The sequence below is a fragment of the Lichenostomus cassidix genome, chromosome 3 (genome assembly GCF_008360975.1).
Source record: "Lichenostomus cassidix isolate B80296 chromosome 3, HeHo_3.0, whole genome shotgun sequence".
Taxonomy (NCBI): Eukaryota; Metazoa; Chordata; class Aves; order Passeriformes; family Meliphagidae; genus Lichenostomus; species Lichenostomus cassidix.
In genome coordinates, this window is record NC_139483.1 from 91171424 (window position 1) to 91188790 (window position 17367).

Here is a 17367-nt window from a genome sequence, read left to right on the forward strand (position 1 = left end):
CAAATTTTATGAAAACAAAGAACACTTCTCTGGATTGATATATTTTCACACCTTATTTTTCAATTTGAAATATGCTGTATTAAGAATTATGTCATGTTGATGTATGAAATAAGGATAGGATAGCATAAGCATAGGATATAGACATAAGCAAAGTACGCAAATTGCTACCTCTTTTGATATTTAGAGCACTAAAGAAGTAAAATAAATCTTTTTTGTCTAGGAAAAGAATTCCATTCAGGTGCTGGTTAGGGGAATGTTATGATCCAGCTTTACTTTTTCACGTGCATAAGTTCATCAGTTCCACAATAGAAGTATAATTCTACATCACTAGAAGTATCCCGGAGGTTTGCATCTGAAAACACATCAGCTATGTATTGGTGTCAGGTTATCCCTGCACCAAGGCTGACTCACTTTCAAATATGTTGGAATTGCAACTGTGAAGATCCAAGTGCCCAAAACTTCTTTGTGTAAGAGTATTGTCTACAGCCATTTCCTCTGTTCTGAACATGGGAAGCTCTGTTGTAAAAAACAGCTATTACCCCTCTATGTTTTTCCAGTGTGTTATACCTTGCATTACCAGGTTATTGCCTGACACCTGCATGTAATGAATTCAAGCATAAAGATATCTGTTGATATTCATTCATTTTGAATAACCTGAAATACCACTTCATAATCTGCTCAATAATAACAGTATTTAGTACTTATGTACTACTTTTCTTTTTTGAAAGGCTATAGACAAGATAATTTGGCTGCCAACATGTGCAAACTAAATAATTCACAAGTCTCAATGGATTCCGTTTATATTATAAATCATTCTTGCCATGGAAGGCTGTAAAAGAGTTTTTTTTTTCTATTCTGACTTCTGAGAAATAACATTTACCCTGAACATCCCAGAAGATTAACTGTCTATGGTAGTCATGAGTTTATATTCAAATAGGGTAGAGATGGAGAAGAATTACCACTACAGGACTTACATAGAGAACCATACCACTTTATTCTGAAAGTCAGTTTAGAAACTACACCTAGCAAAGCTCTTAACTCTTTGGGAAGCAGTTACTGAGTTTATTAGTTCTCATATTTAGGAAAGACTGTCTCTATATGCAGCTTGAATTTAATTTATATAAAGTCATTCTTCTCTTCTCCTGGAGTAATTTGGTGCTGGATTTTGTCTAATTCAGATTTTTACAAATCCCATTGAAATTGGTATTGATTACAATGATCTCCTTACAGCTAATAACTTTTTTTTCCCACTTGACTATCTGCATTCTGCATTTTAAATTATTTCTACAGATCTATTCCCACTTGTAATGAACACAGAATCTCTTGTGGGAACTATTACTGCAGTAAAAGCATTGCTTGTGTTACAACACTTCCCAATTCTTCTTCTAAAAACTGAGATGCACTTTAGTTCCTATATGATTGACTTCATTTTTGAATGAAGCTCTATGCTTAGAACTGTTAAATGCATGGATCAAGCTCACCAGACAAAAAAATCACATTTAGAGCTGGCAGGTTAATCACTACTTAGTCTTTGCTATTTCAAAATCAGACAGGCTCTATAGTGCCAAAAATATTGTACAGCTTTGAGTGTGAAACTCTAACTTTGAGTTATCCCATGCATGCTGCAGAAAATTTTATTTCTGCTACTAAGCCCCTTCCTGTCTCTCTTACGATCTCTCACATAAGGTATATTAATACCATGTTCTTCAGACACATAATATAGATGCAATTTAGAGTACAATCCAAGGTCAATGGAACTATGTAGGCTTCTCCTGAGAGCAATTCAGGAAAGGTAAATTCTTAAATTTTAAAGCTAGATGATGTGAATGCTGCTAGCTGAATATTCCTAAATTTCAAGGACAACATGCCCCAAATTTATGTCAGAGATGCCTTTAAGACTTACCTGAAGCCTGTGAAAATCAGAAGGCAAACACCCAGGGAGCTCTGAATGAGCCTTTCCATTTCAAAGGAATTACAATGAGTTAGAGATGCTTTTTACCTACAGTGTACCTACATGAATGTAATTCAGGACAGCTATAAATGAAAATAGGTACGCTTTATGTAACCCAGTGATCTGTGTAGAATCAATTTAAGATTTCAGGCTAAATGAGTACACTAATTTCTGTATCTTAGGAAAGGGTTTGTCAAATCCTTATTATTTGTCTCTAAAGAAAGCTAAAATCAAAGACTGTAGTTAATGAGTCTAAGGCTCAATGTGAGACCTGAGTCTTTAGGTTGTTAGTATTACATGGGTTTTTTTATTACTTATACAAGGACAAATATGAATTGTTAGGCAAGATTTCGTTCAATTCACTCACGCTCAGTGCTGATATTTTGTCTCTATCCCTTTTCTCCTTCCAAGAATATTTGCAACTGTAAGTCACAAAACCTATGTGTTTTTATGTATGCTTGTACGTATAGGTGACCATAGGTTCATGGAGGGCACAGGGCAAATTGGAAGCATTTAAATTTGCCTGCCTTCATCTGCAAAATCAGTGGTGCTTAATCATGGATAAGTGTGTTTTCCTGAGGAGATTTTTTCCCCTGTGTTTTTACAACTTTCAGGTGCAAAACTACACATAAACAAGTAAAGGACATACTTTAAAATCTGAAGTTAAATATAATCTACTCCATTCCATCTTTTAATTATATTGTATATATAATGCCCCAGATTTATCAGTATGGAAATACGCTGTTGCAGACTGTGCTTCTGTAAAAATATCTAATCCTTAAATTGATAACTCATAGGTAAATTGCAGTATAATATTACGATATTGGCTTATATTTCAAATTCTTATTAAAATGAACCAGAATTATTTTTGTCTTGCTTTCCAGGTGTTTTAGAGTAAAACTACTGAACCAACCTTGACACATATGAACAATTTTCTAAATTCTTGAGACCATATTTTATTGAAAAATCCCTTCACAGCCTTCTTAATTTTCTTTAATTTTAGTTGATGAGAAAATTACATACATTTTGTGTCATTGCAGTGTTTTTTTGGTTCTTGGTATGTTGGAATAGTTAATTTAAATAGGTCAAAATTCCCTGAAAAATCGTTTAATACGGTAGGTGGAATGATCTGTAAATGAAATGACTCACATTATAAGTCCAGCAACTTGTTAAATCCCCATTTGAGAGAAAGTGCATAATATTTTGCTTTATGCCAGGTGGCACATTTCATCCATCTTTCTTGTTGAAATTCCCTGTGGTCCCATGTTTGTCTTCAGTGCAGCTACTGCTTTTCAAATCTTCACTATTTAGATCTAGAAAATTAGAAAAAAACCCAAATGTACTCCTTTCTATTTCACCTCAGTCCCTGGAAAATAGGGAGTAATTAGGAACTAATGTCTAGGCATAGGGAAAATAAAAAGATGGTTGGGAACAGGCAGGATGGAAGAATCAAAAACAAACCTTGATAATCTTACTGCCTTTTCCAGTGACTGTCTCATGAGATGTAGACTTCAGCAGTTGATTTCTTTCACTTTGTATTGTTGAAAAGCTTTTGAAACAATCTTCCATTGTATCCTTGTAGCTAAATTGAGAAGACAGGGGCTGGATGGGAGGACTACAAAATGGATGAAAAACTAATTGAGCCAGCAAACTCTAAGTTTCTTGATTTGAAGTGTGATTAGTAGCCAGTGGTTACTGAGGATGAATACAAAGGCCCATACTATCCAGCCCTTGTTGGTGACTTGGGAAGTTGTTGGTGGCAAGTTAGGATGCATCTGCAACAAGTTTGAGGATGACACCAAATGATGGGAGAACAGCTATATGAGTTGTAGTACTACTAGACAAAGGGACCTTGAGAACCTGGAAGAATGGACCAACAGGAAGCTCATAAAGTTCAGGAAAGACAAATACACTTGCATAGAATAATGCCATTTGTGAGTACTCTTGGAACTGACTGGATAAAAACAAGCTTTACAGAAAGCACCCAGGTGATCGAGTGGAGAGGCTGACTAATAGTGCGGCCTTGCAGTTAAAATATCACAGACTAGAGTTTATGAGCACCAGTGTGGTCAGCAGGTCATGGTTATTATTTTCTCTTCAGCACTCATGCAGAAAATTGTGTGTAGTTTTTGTGTCCTCCACCATACAAGAGAGATATTGCAGACTGAAGCAAGTTCAGAGGAAGGACCCATTAAGGAACCAGGGGCTGGAGTATCTGATAGACAAGGAGAGGCTGAGTGAGGCTGGACAAGAGAGAAGGGTAAAGGGGATCATGTTACTAATTTGGACTGATAACAATAAGATAAATTATTCCATGCACATTTCAAGGAGAAAAATATGCTTTCAATGTCCTTGTTATTCTCTGTTGCCATATTCTCTGTTGTAAGGGGAAGCGTAGTTGTATACCAAGTGAAAAGCTTGCATTCATATTTTCTTTCTCAAATTTGTAGAACAATACCACAAGGTTGTCTCAGAGGCATCAGCAATCCTACAATCAGGATTTATATAATAATCCTATATGTATGAAAAACCTAATCAAGTGGTGTATGTTTTATCCTTCTAGTGTTTGAGACGAGCCATTAGGTGTGAATGAAATATACTGTCTGGCATTATTAGAGGGGCTTTATTGGAAAGGAGATGAAATCCCAAAGAAAAGTTACAACAAGTTGCTGTTGATGAATACAGCCTGTGTAAAACCAAAGAGCTCACACACACACAACCCATTCCATCTGCAGTCTTGAGCCTTAGGTCTCAGTTCCCACCTCTCAAAATGAGGACTTAGCATAGTTTCAGATGAAATTACTGCAATTGTAATTAGCATCACCAAAAAAAAGAACTTTTTTCCCCCTTAATCAGTAAATAGAAATAGTTTTCTGCTCAGCAAGTCTGTTTTCAAACACAATGAAGAATCCAGAATTAATTAAATCATTACTTGGCTTCCTCAGTGCCAAGACTGCTATTATCCCAGAATAATGCATTCTGTATTCTTTTAACAGCAGCTGAATTAAGGAGGAAATAGTGCTGGTAGACATTCTTCCTGTTCATGCCTTCATCTATCTGGAAAATACTTATAAATTCATATTCATGTCAAAATTATAGTAGGCTCTTCTTTGTATTGCTTTGCAATTTTGTCAGTACCAACAAAAATACCCAACTTCTACTATTTTTTACAGTGAAGTGCCTTAGTAAGGTTGCCTTTTTTCTCAGAGAAATGTGAGGTCTTTAGCTCTTAAACCCGTGCTATTGTTTTGTAATAGAATTCTCATTTCTCTAATTCATTGTTTTCTTCTTGAAAAAAATAGAAGAAATGTCATCTGTAGGTTTCATATCTGAGAACTTGTTCTGCACAATGCAGTAGTTGACTCTAAGTACATTCCTTATTGTAAGGAAATTCGAAATTCTGGTTTTTTTTCTTGTAAATTTTGGCAAGTCTTGTCAAAATGCACATTTTTGATGGATTGTTCTTTTATTGTAGCTGGTCACTGTGGCTCTCCAGACCCAATTGTAAATGGTCATATTAGTGGAGATGGTTTCAGTTATCGTGACACTGTAGTCTACCAGTGTAATCCTGGCTTTCGACTTGTTGGTACATCTGTCAGAATTTGCCTACAGGATCACAAGTGGTCTGGGCAAACTCCCGTTTGTGTCCGTAAGTACAATTAATTTATCACTGAATTATTGCCACTATTTTAAACGTAATTCAACATTAACTGTGGATTGGATGTTCAAAAGTGTTTGTGCTCAGATAAGATATTTATTGGACCTATTTTCAGTTTCAAGGGTTGTAATGGTCCAGTGTCTAACCTAACACAGACTTGTTAATATTTTCAGTAACTCCTGATTTCTGTTGTTTTGGAAACAGGATGGCGTAGACACTGAAGGGGGTTGAACAGCAGGCTGCAGCTGTGTAACTTCATCTATCACTTTCTCTTTGTCCAGGTGTAGGTGTTATGCCAAGTGTGGGTTTGCTGAGCCTCTCCCCTATTTTTTTCATGAGGAGTAGAAAATTCCTTTCTGTATTTTCATTGCTTGGAGGACAAAGCTGGACTAGTGTTCATCTGTGCAGTTCTGATGGTGACTGCCTGTTTTTTCAAATTGGCCTCAAGTTCACCTACCAATGCAAGCCAAGACACGGCACTGGATTATGCTATATTTGTTAGAAAAGATGGTAACATTTTTGTAGCTTTTCAGATCTTCTTAATTCACCTGTATTTGAAAATCCCATAATTAATTGCTAGAATTGCTGAGTCTTTCCTTCTCTAGATCTTTCTTCATGTGGCAGGTTATCTGACATTTTCTGAACCATCACCCATTTAATCAGTCAAGTCAAATGTATGTGGTTTTTATTTTACTACTTTATTATGTAGTTGATTTTATTTCCTTTTCATTTCAGTTGTATTAAAGATCCCCATTTTTATACATATTTTTGTTATTTTTAATTGAGCTTTTATATAAATTATTTCAGTGCTGCATTTTTTAAGATGCCTGTAATTCAGAGAGAAGTATTTTTGTCTACACAGAGAGTCACTGAGATGGTTAGCTTTTTTGTTCAATACATGTTAGAATTCTAAATGTTCAGTATTTTTTCTTAGGGTAAAATGAAAATTTCTACCTATATACAATGGCAGGAAATATCTGCCAAGTGTCGTTGTCCTTTTAAAATCTTATTTATATCTTCAAATGATTTACATTCATCAAAGGAGAAATGTTACCAGCTAGTATTATTACTATTAGTGCATTCATTTGACTGTGCAGTGAATAAAATCCCCTTCAAAACAAAGGGGCAAAGCTGTTGGGGCATGGGAGGGACAGCAGGCTGTTTCTTCCTAAATGGATGTTATCATTAATGTTATGAGAAGAACTGGCATCAGTTTCTGTTGTTAGAGGTTGCCTAATGTTTCCATTACAACATGGTTTTCTTTTGCTTAGAACGCTGCCAGACTAAAAAGCCATGCAAGATCACTTGTTTTATGTCAGCATTCAAACTTTAGATGATTTTCCTCCTTTGATTAATTTATTTATTTTTGAGAAATTCTCATACAAATGAGACTGTTATTTCTGAGATGTGAAGTCAAAACATACTGTTCACCAATGCTAGACATGTGTTGTACTGAAATATTCTTCTGACTGAGCATTGTGGAGTTTGAACTAGAAATATGGCTGTGGTGGGTTGACCTTCACTGGATGCCAGGTAGCCACCAAGCTACTCTCACTCCCCTTGTCAGAAAGACAGGGAAGGAAAATAAGATGGCAGCTTACTAAAACAAAAGGGAATGGTTGCACATGCGGGCAGAGAAAATAAAGCTTTTGATTTTCTACTTCCCATCAATAAGCAATGTCTGGCTGTTTTCCAGGAAAGAGGGCTTCAACACGTGGTTGCTCCAAAACACAAATGTAAATCATAGATGATACCTCCCCTCCTTCCCTGCTGCCAACCTTGCCTTGCCCCTACCTCCTCCTTCCTCTTAGCATTTATACCTGAGCAAACATCTCATGGTATGGAACATCCCTTTGGTCAGTTTGGGTCATCTGACCTGGTTATATCCCCTCACAGGGTCTTGACCACTCCCTACCTACTGGTGAGAAAGTGGAATGTTGGGGAGACAGCACTGATGTGGTGCCAGTGCTGTTCAGCACTCAGTTGGGGTGTTACCAACAACTTTCTAGAAACCAATACAAAACACTGCACTGTGAGGGATCCATCCCAGGTAGATCCAATACAATGGAAGAGATACTGCAAATATGTTAGGGGCTGTGCCCCTGAAAATTTGCCCCAAATCGGTCTTTATTTTGTGAGATTTTTACAGAAGATCATACCTTTTTATATTTTTAATTTACTTTGAAAGGATTTTCAGATTTGTAAAGTGCCAGGCATTATAATATTAAAAAAATATTATTTAAGGAAGCACTTGGAGTTCTCTGCCCACGACTACTTAAGCTTCTTAGTTTCATATGAAAGTCAATCTCCTTCATTTTGCAAAATTTGTAACACACAGGTCTTTCCCTGTCTCTTTACTGGATAACCAGTTGGACCACACTTTAGTCAGGTATTTTCTGAAAGATCTTTCCATTTGCAGCTTATTGAGAGTTAATAGAATATAAGAAGGTTTCTACTTCGTTCCTTGCGAGTAGCAGCACAACAATCAAAAGAAAAAAATCAACATATGTATAAGTTATTTATTTGAGTGTGATAAACATCACTAGCACAAAGTTGAAAAGTTCTGTGTTTGTGCATGTCTGTAGATGTACATTCTGATTTTACATTGTCAGTATCTATGCTTTTCTATATGCTTCTACAACATTTTAATATCTTGTCACATGGAAAGCTAGAGCTTGACCATAATAAACTTATTTTTTAAGTTCTATTTTAGCAAAATCAACACACATAATATATATCATGGAAAAGATTTACTCCCAGCAATGATTTCTCTATTGTCATAACAAAATCCGGTTAAAAGAATTACTACTTAAGCAAAGGAATGCAAGATGTTTGCAACTGTAATGCTTCAGAGCACTCTGGAGCTGTGTTTGACCCTACTGCATTTTGAATTCGTTTGACCCTACTACATTTTGAAGTTTACTGGGGAAAAGCATTTTCCTTTATTTGTATTAGTAGGAATTTTTAAATGCTTTTTTAAAGGTCTAATAGTTATCATATGTATGTGGAAATGCATATATTTATGTTTTATATATCGAGTGAGAGAGAGAAAGAGAGGGAGAGATTTATTTTTATTACAACTTCCAACATAAGGTAAAAAATAGGTTCTAAGAGTTTTATTGAAAAAATAAAATTTTTCTCCTGGCAGTTAAGAATTCTCAATAAATATATCCTATTCTTTTCCTTATATGTCTTGTATAAATGTCAAACACAAATTCAGAAGGGAAAAAAAACAAAACCCAAAAACCAAAATGCCAAAAGAGCTCCAACCTGCAACTGATTCCATGGATCAGTACCTTTTACTTAGACGCTAACCTGCCTATTTTTCTTCTAACAGCAATCACGTGTGGACATCCTGGGAATCCAGCCCACGGAATGACTAATGGCAGCGAGTTCAATTTAAATGATGTGGTAAATTTTACTTGCAACACTGGATACTTACTTCAGGGTGCTTCTCGAGCACAGTGTCGAAGCAATGGGCAGTGGAGTAGCCCTTTACCCAACTGCCGAGGTAAGAAAGTTTTACCCTGCCTCAAAATACTGCTATATAATTCATAATCCCATCCTTTAGGAATTTATTGCCACCTTCATTTGAGCTTTTGCATTTCTGTATTGGAGAATGTAGTTAGGGCTGAGTATTGGAGAAGCCTAGGCTTTTCAGCGTTTTACCTCTGATTTCTCAGACTGCAATTACTAGCATTTGGTTTATAGACATATAAAGTGAACTTAATGTCACAAAAGTTATATTACATTAATAAATGGCAGTTGCCTGTCTAGCCTGAATTAGGTACATTTTAGTACAGTTTCCATAAACGGTCATTATGAAATTGAATATTTATGCATCAAAACACTATTAATTCTTTTGTATTTCCTGGCAATACATGAGAGATGGGAAACCTAATTTTTCTTTCCCCACTAAAAAACAAACAAACAAAAAAGGATAACGTAAGATTTAATTCTGCTTGGTTTTCTGCAAAGACATCTGAGCTTGATTACTGGTGTGCAGTGGGTAAGAGGAACATGTTTGAGAGATGAGAATGAAGCAAAGGTTTGTGTTATGAGGAATCTGTATCAAATGTACGTATTAGGAAAGGACAAAGAAAAGCCATTTTAAAACACAGCCTAGAATTCTCACATTGAATTCTTTATCCAGTTTAATTAAGATTAAAAATCTCTGAAGATAACCTGTTTTTACTCCCTGCATTTATGGCCACTGGTTTTATTTATTTTCTTTAACTTTTGGCTATTATTATGATATTATGAAATACTTTCTTTTGAATCACTGAGGCAGAGTGAATATGGTCTGACTGAAAAATAGATGGAAATTGACAGAGAGGTGAAAGGCAGGACATGCGGTAAATCATGTAAGATGTACTGAAAGATCTCAAAGGCCTGGGGAAAACTTTTTTACATACTCTGTATCTTTCAGTGCTCTTTTTGTGAAGGCTCTGGAATGAAATGTATTTTAACGGCTCTAATTTACAAATGTTTTTCCTGGTCATATTCAGAGTTGGAATTGTCTGGGTTCATTTATATATTTTAATAAAAGTGCCAATTTCCAAATATGTAAACCAAGAAAAAATTAAAAAATGCTTAGTGTCTGGAAGGAATCTGATGACTATGCCTGCTATGGAACATGCAAAGAAATAGAACACAAAAAATTTCTCCAGAAATGCAATGGCTACTAAGCTTTTATTGAGTGTTTTCTTTCACTGGAAGTATGTTAAATCACTGTAAGTACTATGCTTTTTGTTCTCTGTAACTTGTCTTTTATGGGCTAAAGGAAATTGCAGTCAGCAAAGTCATTCTAAGGATGCAACACTGGGACTTAAAATCATGTAATAAGAACTTAACTTCGGCTATTGTACCTTTATTATCTCCACCTGTTGGTTTATTAAAAATCTCATTGTATTACAGTTGTTGTTCCTAGAAATAATAATTATATTTGGTGATTGGCTCATCATAATGTTTCAGAGATAGCTGATGCAATTTCAAGCTGTGTATGTGGAATTAGATCTTTTATTCTCATTAAAACAATAAAGAGATGGCAATTCCCTCAGTCACTACCCTCAGAATTTATTCAAGTGAGTTAACTAACATAGCAATATAATTACTGGAACAGAGAAACAAGAATTAGCAAACTGTTCCTATTTATTTTTTCCCTTCTATATTGTTTTGTTTTGCTAGACTTTAGTGAACAAACTCCTCTTTGTCAACCATAAGGCATTTAAGTAAGGTTTTATTTCTTGGAAACACACATTTTTTCACTTATCTTGGAGATGGAATCTGGATCTGCTCTGTTTGAGTGTCAGAGCACGAACAGGTTTACTGAAAATAAGCCCCATTTATAAGCTGAGTTACTCAGCTATTTACATTGAACTCCATTGCATTTATTAAAAGCAAAACAAATCAAAGTGAAAATGAGGAAAAACCATGCAAAGACTGAGACGATTTAAGAAAAAGAACATAAGAATTAGAATACTTACAGTTACTACAACATTATTTCAGTTGTCTCTCCTGTCTACTTTCATTGTCCTTTTTTAATTTATTCACATGAATTTGAGTTTGATCCAGGCCAATTTGTAGTCTGAAATCTTGTTTAGGGAGATTGGTTTTCTGAAAGGAGAGATTATTATAGATGCAACTCTGCCAAGATCTATTCACTTAAGAATGGTAAACTCCTACCAGAATGGAGTGGCCCAGGGTTCTTTTAGTTGAATATCTACAGTTTTGTCTATTCTCGTGCAGGTGTGAAGCTGGACTTTTGCCATTCACTCAGTGTTTCTTCACTTCATTCTCTTCTTCACTTAGTATTTCTTTCTCTATAGCAACATATATTTTTCAGTCACTGTCTTGTACCTCTTCCATCATGAATTGCAAGGATCCAAGCAATTTCATGACCTGCTCCCTGCACCCCGCAAGACCCCACAGTGCTTCGCTGCTGATCGTGATAACACTGTAGCTGCTCACCTCAGTGACTAACTGATTTAAACCGTTTGAAAAAGTTGTCATGAGGTTTGCATGAAAGAAGAAGAAACCTCTCCTTCTGGAGCGGAATATACTATCTAAAGTAACGATAATGGTTGTAAATGTATTTGTGCACCAGAAGATATTTAGTTGTAGTGTAAAGGGAATATTCGATATCCACTTCAGTTAAAGCATATCAGTGTTAGAGTAGTTCTGTGGCATTCTCCTAGTAGGTGCATCTCTGATCTAGAAATTTGGGGGATTCTTATTTCAATTATATGAAAATCTAAAGTGTTGTAAAAACTGCCTTGATAATTGGTATTGTTTTTTATTTTAGGTTAGCATGGTGGGCTGACCTTGCAGTTAGTATGTAGATGTTTCTCTCTGCTGCTCCTTCTCACTTCTCATCTCTGGCATGTATTCTCCACAGGCTGCAGAGAGTATCTACTCCCTCATGCACTGCCTTCTCCTCTAAACTGTTTTCCCTTTTTTTACTTGTCCCTTTTTTTTTCTTTTTTCTCTGTGTGTGTGTGTGTGTGGCCTCCTCTCTGTGGTGTATTCTGCCCTTTCCTAAATACATTTTCAGAGAAAAAAACTTTCCTCAAGCACCATGATGCTCGGCTTATCTATATGGGTACTGTATCTCGCTCTCTATATTTTTCCTCAAATGGGATACTATCTGCCCGTCATATTGCTCCTGTTGCGACCAGGGAATGGCATGAGAATTGCTCTATTGGTTTATTATGCCTATGGCATGGTTACCTGTGAGGCGATGAACACCATTCGTTATATATACTCGACTTTGTCTGCCTGGCCTAACCTGAGCTGCTTCGTCTGGGATCTCATCAGCAATCGCACCCACCCTCTGGGGCTAGGAGGAGAGAGCGGTTTCTTCCAACATTTCAGGTCAGGCACAGCCGTCCTTGACAATATTGAGTTCTCCCTGGATGCTAAGGATGGCATAATCTTCCTGTCAGTTCTGTTTTCTTTTTTCTCTGCGACCAGCACCGTGTACCTCATGCTGAAGATCAGAACAATATTTTGTCTTCTTGAGGAGCAGAAACAAAGCAAATCAGAACAGCCGAAGCCTGTAGCAGTTGCCCCCGTCCAGAAAAAGAAATCAAAGAGCAAATCAGTCCGCATAGCGACTGATGGGGATGCGGCAGGACCATCCCACCAAGCAGAAGAGACAGAGCCGGAGATCATCACTCGCTCTCTATCCCTGGGGGAGCTGCGTGACCTACGGAGGGAATTCACCCGGCAAGCAAACGAGTCCATCCTGACCTGGCTGCTCCGTATCTGGGATGCCGCAGCTAACGACACTATTCTGGATGGAAGTGAGGCCAGGCAACTGGGATCCCTGTCCCAGGATGTGGTTATTGACCAGGGGATTGGGAGAACCCAGGAAACTCTCAGCCTCTGGCGGCGATTGCTGGCGAGTGTACGGGACAGATACCTCTGCAAAGAAGACCTCCAGATGCACCAGAGAAAATGGAACACAATAGAACAAGGTATCCGATGCCTGAGGGAATTGGCCGTACTAGAGATCATTTTCTCGGACAACGAGAGATTCCCCAAGAGCCCAGATAACGTCCAGTGCACTTCACAAATGTGGCTAAGATTCGCGCGGCTCGGACCAGAGATATACTCTCGTTACCTGGCAACACTGCAGTGGAGGGAAGGCGAAGACCAGGTGGGCGTGTTAGCAAACAAACTGAGAATTTATGAGGACACTGTCACCGCTCCACTACGTACCCAGGTCTCATCGGTGGAAACAAACCTGGCCGAGCAAGTCCGGAGCTTGATTGAAGAGAATCAGAAACTAAGGAAAGAGCTCAAAGAAGGATTTTTCCATGTCACACCAAAACCAACCAGAGTCTCTGCCATCAGGAGCAGACGTCCCCCAGCCAGGGAAAGAAGACAAACCCCGCGACGTGACCTCTGGTTTTTCCTTCAAGAGCATGGGGAAGACATGAGAAAGTGGGATAGGAAACCCACCTCCTCCTTAGCAGCCCGGGTACGTGAATTGAAAACAGAAACATCCACGTCAGGAGGCTCATCTAGGTACAACACTGCCCCAGTCTCTTGTGGACAGAACTCCAGACAGAATGGAAGTGATAATATGACTGATCCTCTTGAAGGGACCTCAGGAACACATTTACAGGAGAAGAACATCGTGCACCAAAAACAGGATTAGAGGAGCCCTGCCTCTAGCCAGGTAGAGGAAAGGGACAATCGGATCTATTGGACTGTGTGGATCCGATGGCCTGGCACGTCTGACCCACAAAGATACACGGCTTTGGTTGACACCGGCGCTCAGTGCACCCTGATGCCATCCAGGTATGTGGGGACCGAATCCATTTCTATTTCTGGGGTGACAGGAGGATCCCAGCAGCTGACTGTACTGGAAGCTGAAGTGAGTTTAACTGGGAACGAGTGGCAGAAACACCCAATTGTGACTGGTCCAGACGCCCCATGCATCCTCGGCATAGATTATCTCAGGAGTGGATATTTCAAAGACCCAAAGGGACATCGCTGGGCTTTTGGGATAGCAGCCGTAGAGACGGAAGACATAAGACAACTGAATACCCTGCCCGGTCTCTCAGATAACCCGTCTGCTGTAGGACTACTGAGAATTGAAGAACAGCAGGTACCAATTGCTACAGCAACAGTGCACCGCCGGCAATACCGCACTGACAGAGACTCTGTGGCCCCCATCCATAAGATGATTCGGGAACTGGAGAGCCAAGGGGTGGTCAGCAAGGCTCACTCACCCTTTAACAGCCCCAGATGGCCAGTGCGTAAGTCCAGTGAAGAATGGAGACTGACGGTGGATTACCGTGGCCTGAATGAAGTCACACCACCACTGAGTGCTGCTGTACCGGACATGTTGGAACTTCAGTATGAGCTGGAATCCAAGGCAGCAAAGTGGTATGCGACCATTGATATTGCCAATGCCTTTTTCTTCATTCCTCTGGCAGCAGAGTGCAGGCCTCAGTTTGCTTTCACCTGGAGAGGTGTGCAGTACACGTGGAACCGACTGCCCCAGGGGTGGAAGCACAGTCCCACCATCTGCCATGGACTGATCCAGGCTGCACTGGAAAAGGGTGAGGCTCCAGAACATCTGCAGTATATTGATGACATCATTGTGTGTGGGGACACAGCAACGGAAGTATTTGGGAAAGGAGAGAAAATCATCAGAATTCTCCTGGAAGCCGGTTTCGCCATCAAGAAGAGCAAAGTCAAGGGACCTGCCAGAGAGATCCAGTTCCTGGGAGTAAAGTGGCAAGACGGACGGCGTCAGATTCCTTCTGAGGTCATCAATAAGATCATCGCAATGTCTCCACCAACTAACAAGAAGGAAACGCAAGCTTTCCTAGGCGCCATAGGCTTTTGGAGAATGCACATCCCTGAGTACAGCCAGATCGTGAGTCCTCTCTACCTCATAACCCGCAAGAAGAACGATTTCCCCTGGGGCCCTGAACAGCAGCAAGCCTTCACCCAGATCAAACAGGAGATCGCTCATGCGGTAGCCCTGGGACCAGTCAGGACAGGACCAGAGGTAAAGAATGTGCTTTACTCTGCAGCCGGGAGCCATGGTCTGTCCTGGAGCCTTTGGCAGAAGGTGCCTGGCGAGACCCGAGGTCGACCACTGGGATTCTGGAGTCAAAGTTACAGAGGGTCTGAAGTCAACTACACTCCCACCGAGAAAGAAATCTTGGCAGCTTACGAAGGAGTCCAAGCTGCCTCAGAGGTGATCGGCACAGAAACACAACTTCTCCTTGCACCCCGATTGCCAGTGCTGGGGTGGATGTTCAAGGGAAGGGTTCCCTCTACCCACCATGCCACTGATGCCACGTGGAGCAAATGGATTGCCCTCATCACACAGCGCGCCCGTATTGGAAACCCGAATCGCCCTGGGATTCTGGAAATTATAACAAACTGGCCTGAAGGTGAGACTTTTAAATTATCTTCAGAAGAAGCAGAGGAGAAAGTAGCACGTGCCGAGGAAGCACCCCCGTATAACGAGCTGCCGGAGAGTGAAAGACGCTATGCCCTCTTCACCGATGGTTCCTGCCGAATTGTAGGCGCATATCGGAAATGGAAAGCTGCAGTGTGGAGCCCCACACGACAAGCTGTACAGGCTACCGAGGGACAAGGTGGATCGAGTCAGGTCGCAGAGCTTAAAGCCATCCAACTGGCTTTGGATATTGCCGAACGAGAGAAATGGCCAAGGCTCTATCTCTACACTGACTCCTGGATGGTAGCCAACGCGCTATGGGGATGGTTAGATCGCTGGAGAAAGGCTAACTGGCAGCGCAGAGGAAAACCCATCTGGGCCGCTGAGATTTGGCAAGACATCGCCGCCCGGGCAGAAAAGCTGACTGTGAAAGTTCGACACGTGGATGCACATGTACCCAAGAGTCGGGCTAATGAAGAGCATCGTAACAACGAGCAGGTGGACCGAGCTGCCAAGGTGAAAGTGTCACAGGTGGATCTGGACTGGCAGCACAAAGGAGAATTATTTCTAGCTCATTGGGCCCATGATGCCTCTGGTCATCAAGGGAGAGATGCGACATACAGGTGGGCTCGTGACCGAGGGGTGGACTTGACCATGGACAACATCTCACAGGTCATCCACAGCTGTGAGACTTGCGCTGCAATCAAACAGGCCAAGCGGGTGAAGCCTCTGTGGTACGGTGGACAATGGTCAAAGTACAGGTATGGGGAAGTATGGCAAGTTGACTACATCACACTTCCCCAAACCCGCCAAGGAAAGCGCTACGTGTTGACCATGGTGGAAGCAACCACGGGATGGTTAGAGACCTACCCTGTGCCTCATGCTACTGCCCGGAACACCATCTTGGGTCTGGAAAAGCAAGTCCTGTGGAGACATGGTACCCCTGAGAGAATCGAGTCTGACAATGGAACCCATTTCTAGAATGGCCTCATAAGCACCTGGGCTAGAGAACACGGAATTGAATGGATATACCACATCCCCTATCATGCACCAGCTGCCGGGAAAGTTGAACGGTGCAACGGACTACTTAAGACAACTTTGAAGGCACTTGGCGGGGGAACCTTCAAAAATTGGGAACTGAACTTAGCAAAGGCCACCTGGATGGTTAACACAAGGGGTTCTATCAATCGAGCCGGTCCTGCCGAGTCCGAACCTTTGCACACAGTGGATGGAGATAAAGTCCCTGTGGTACACATAAGAGGTTTTTTAGGAAAGACTGTTTGGATTAGTCCCACCTCAGGCAAAGGCAAGCCCATCCGTGGGGTTGTTTTTGCCCAAGGACCTGGTTATACTTGGTGGGTGATGCAGGCAGATGGGGAAACCCGTTGTGTCCCACAAGGAGACCTTATCTTAAGTGAGAACTGTGTAGATGGTAATAGAATAAGGGGTGGATAAGGTCCTAGGTTGCAATATTGATGTAGTTAAGTATTCTATTACCACCAGCTGTGGGCCATTAGCTGCTATCACCCACTCCGGATGACAGACCATGGGCCATCCGTTAGCTATCATCACTTGCTAATGACCCACCCCGCATGACAGGCAATGGGCCATCAGGGACCCACCGTGTGACTCATGGACTTATCTCATCCCATTGTGAGATGCTCTGCCCAGGAGGGAGGAGCCAGGTGTTCCCACCTGGATATAACCTGGCCCTGGAACTGCCTGAGGGAGCCCTGTCTACTGGGTTCCCAGAGGACCAGAGCTACTACTGGATCTTCAGCTGGAGACTAGACCTTCACAGGATCACCGCTTCACCTGGACTACTTCAGT

The 17367-nt window shown here is 40.5% G+C and overlaps 1 protein-coding gene across 1 annotated transcript in view; it reads left to right on the plus strand.

Annotated features, from left to right (window-relative positions):
- Window positions 1-17367, plus strand: part of CSMD1 (CUB and Sushi multiple domains 1) — a 1097029-nt gene that overhangs the window by 1032608 nt on the left and 47054 nt on the right. Inside the window, exons 53-54 of the mRNA XM_085056685.1 lie at window positions 5427-5600; window positions 8947-9120. Coding sequence (XP_084912811.1) covers window positions 5427-5600; window positions 8947-9120 — 348 coding nt within the window. The remainder of the gene's footprint in view (window positions 1-5426; window positions 5601-8946; window positions 9121-17367) is intronic.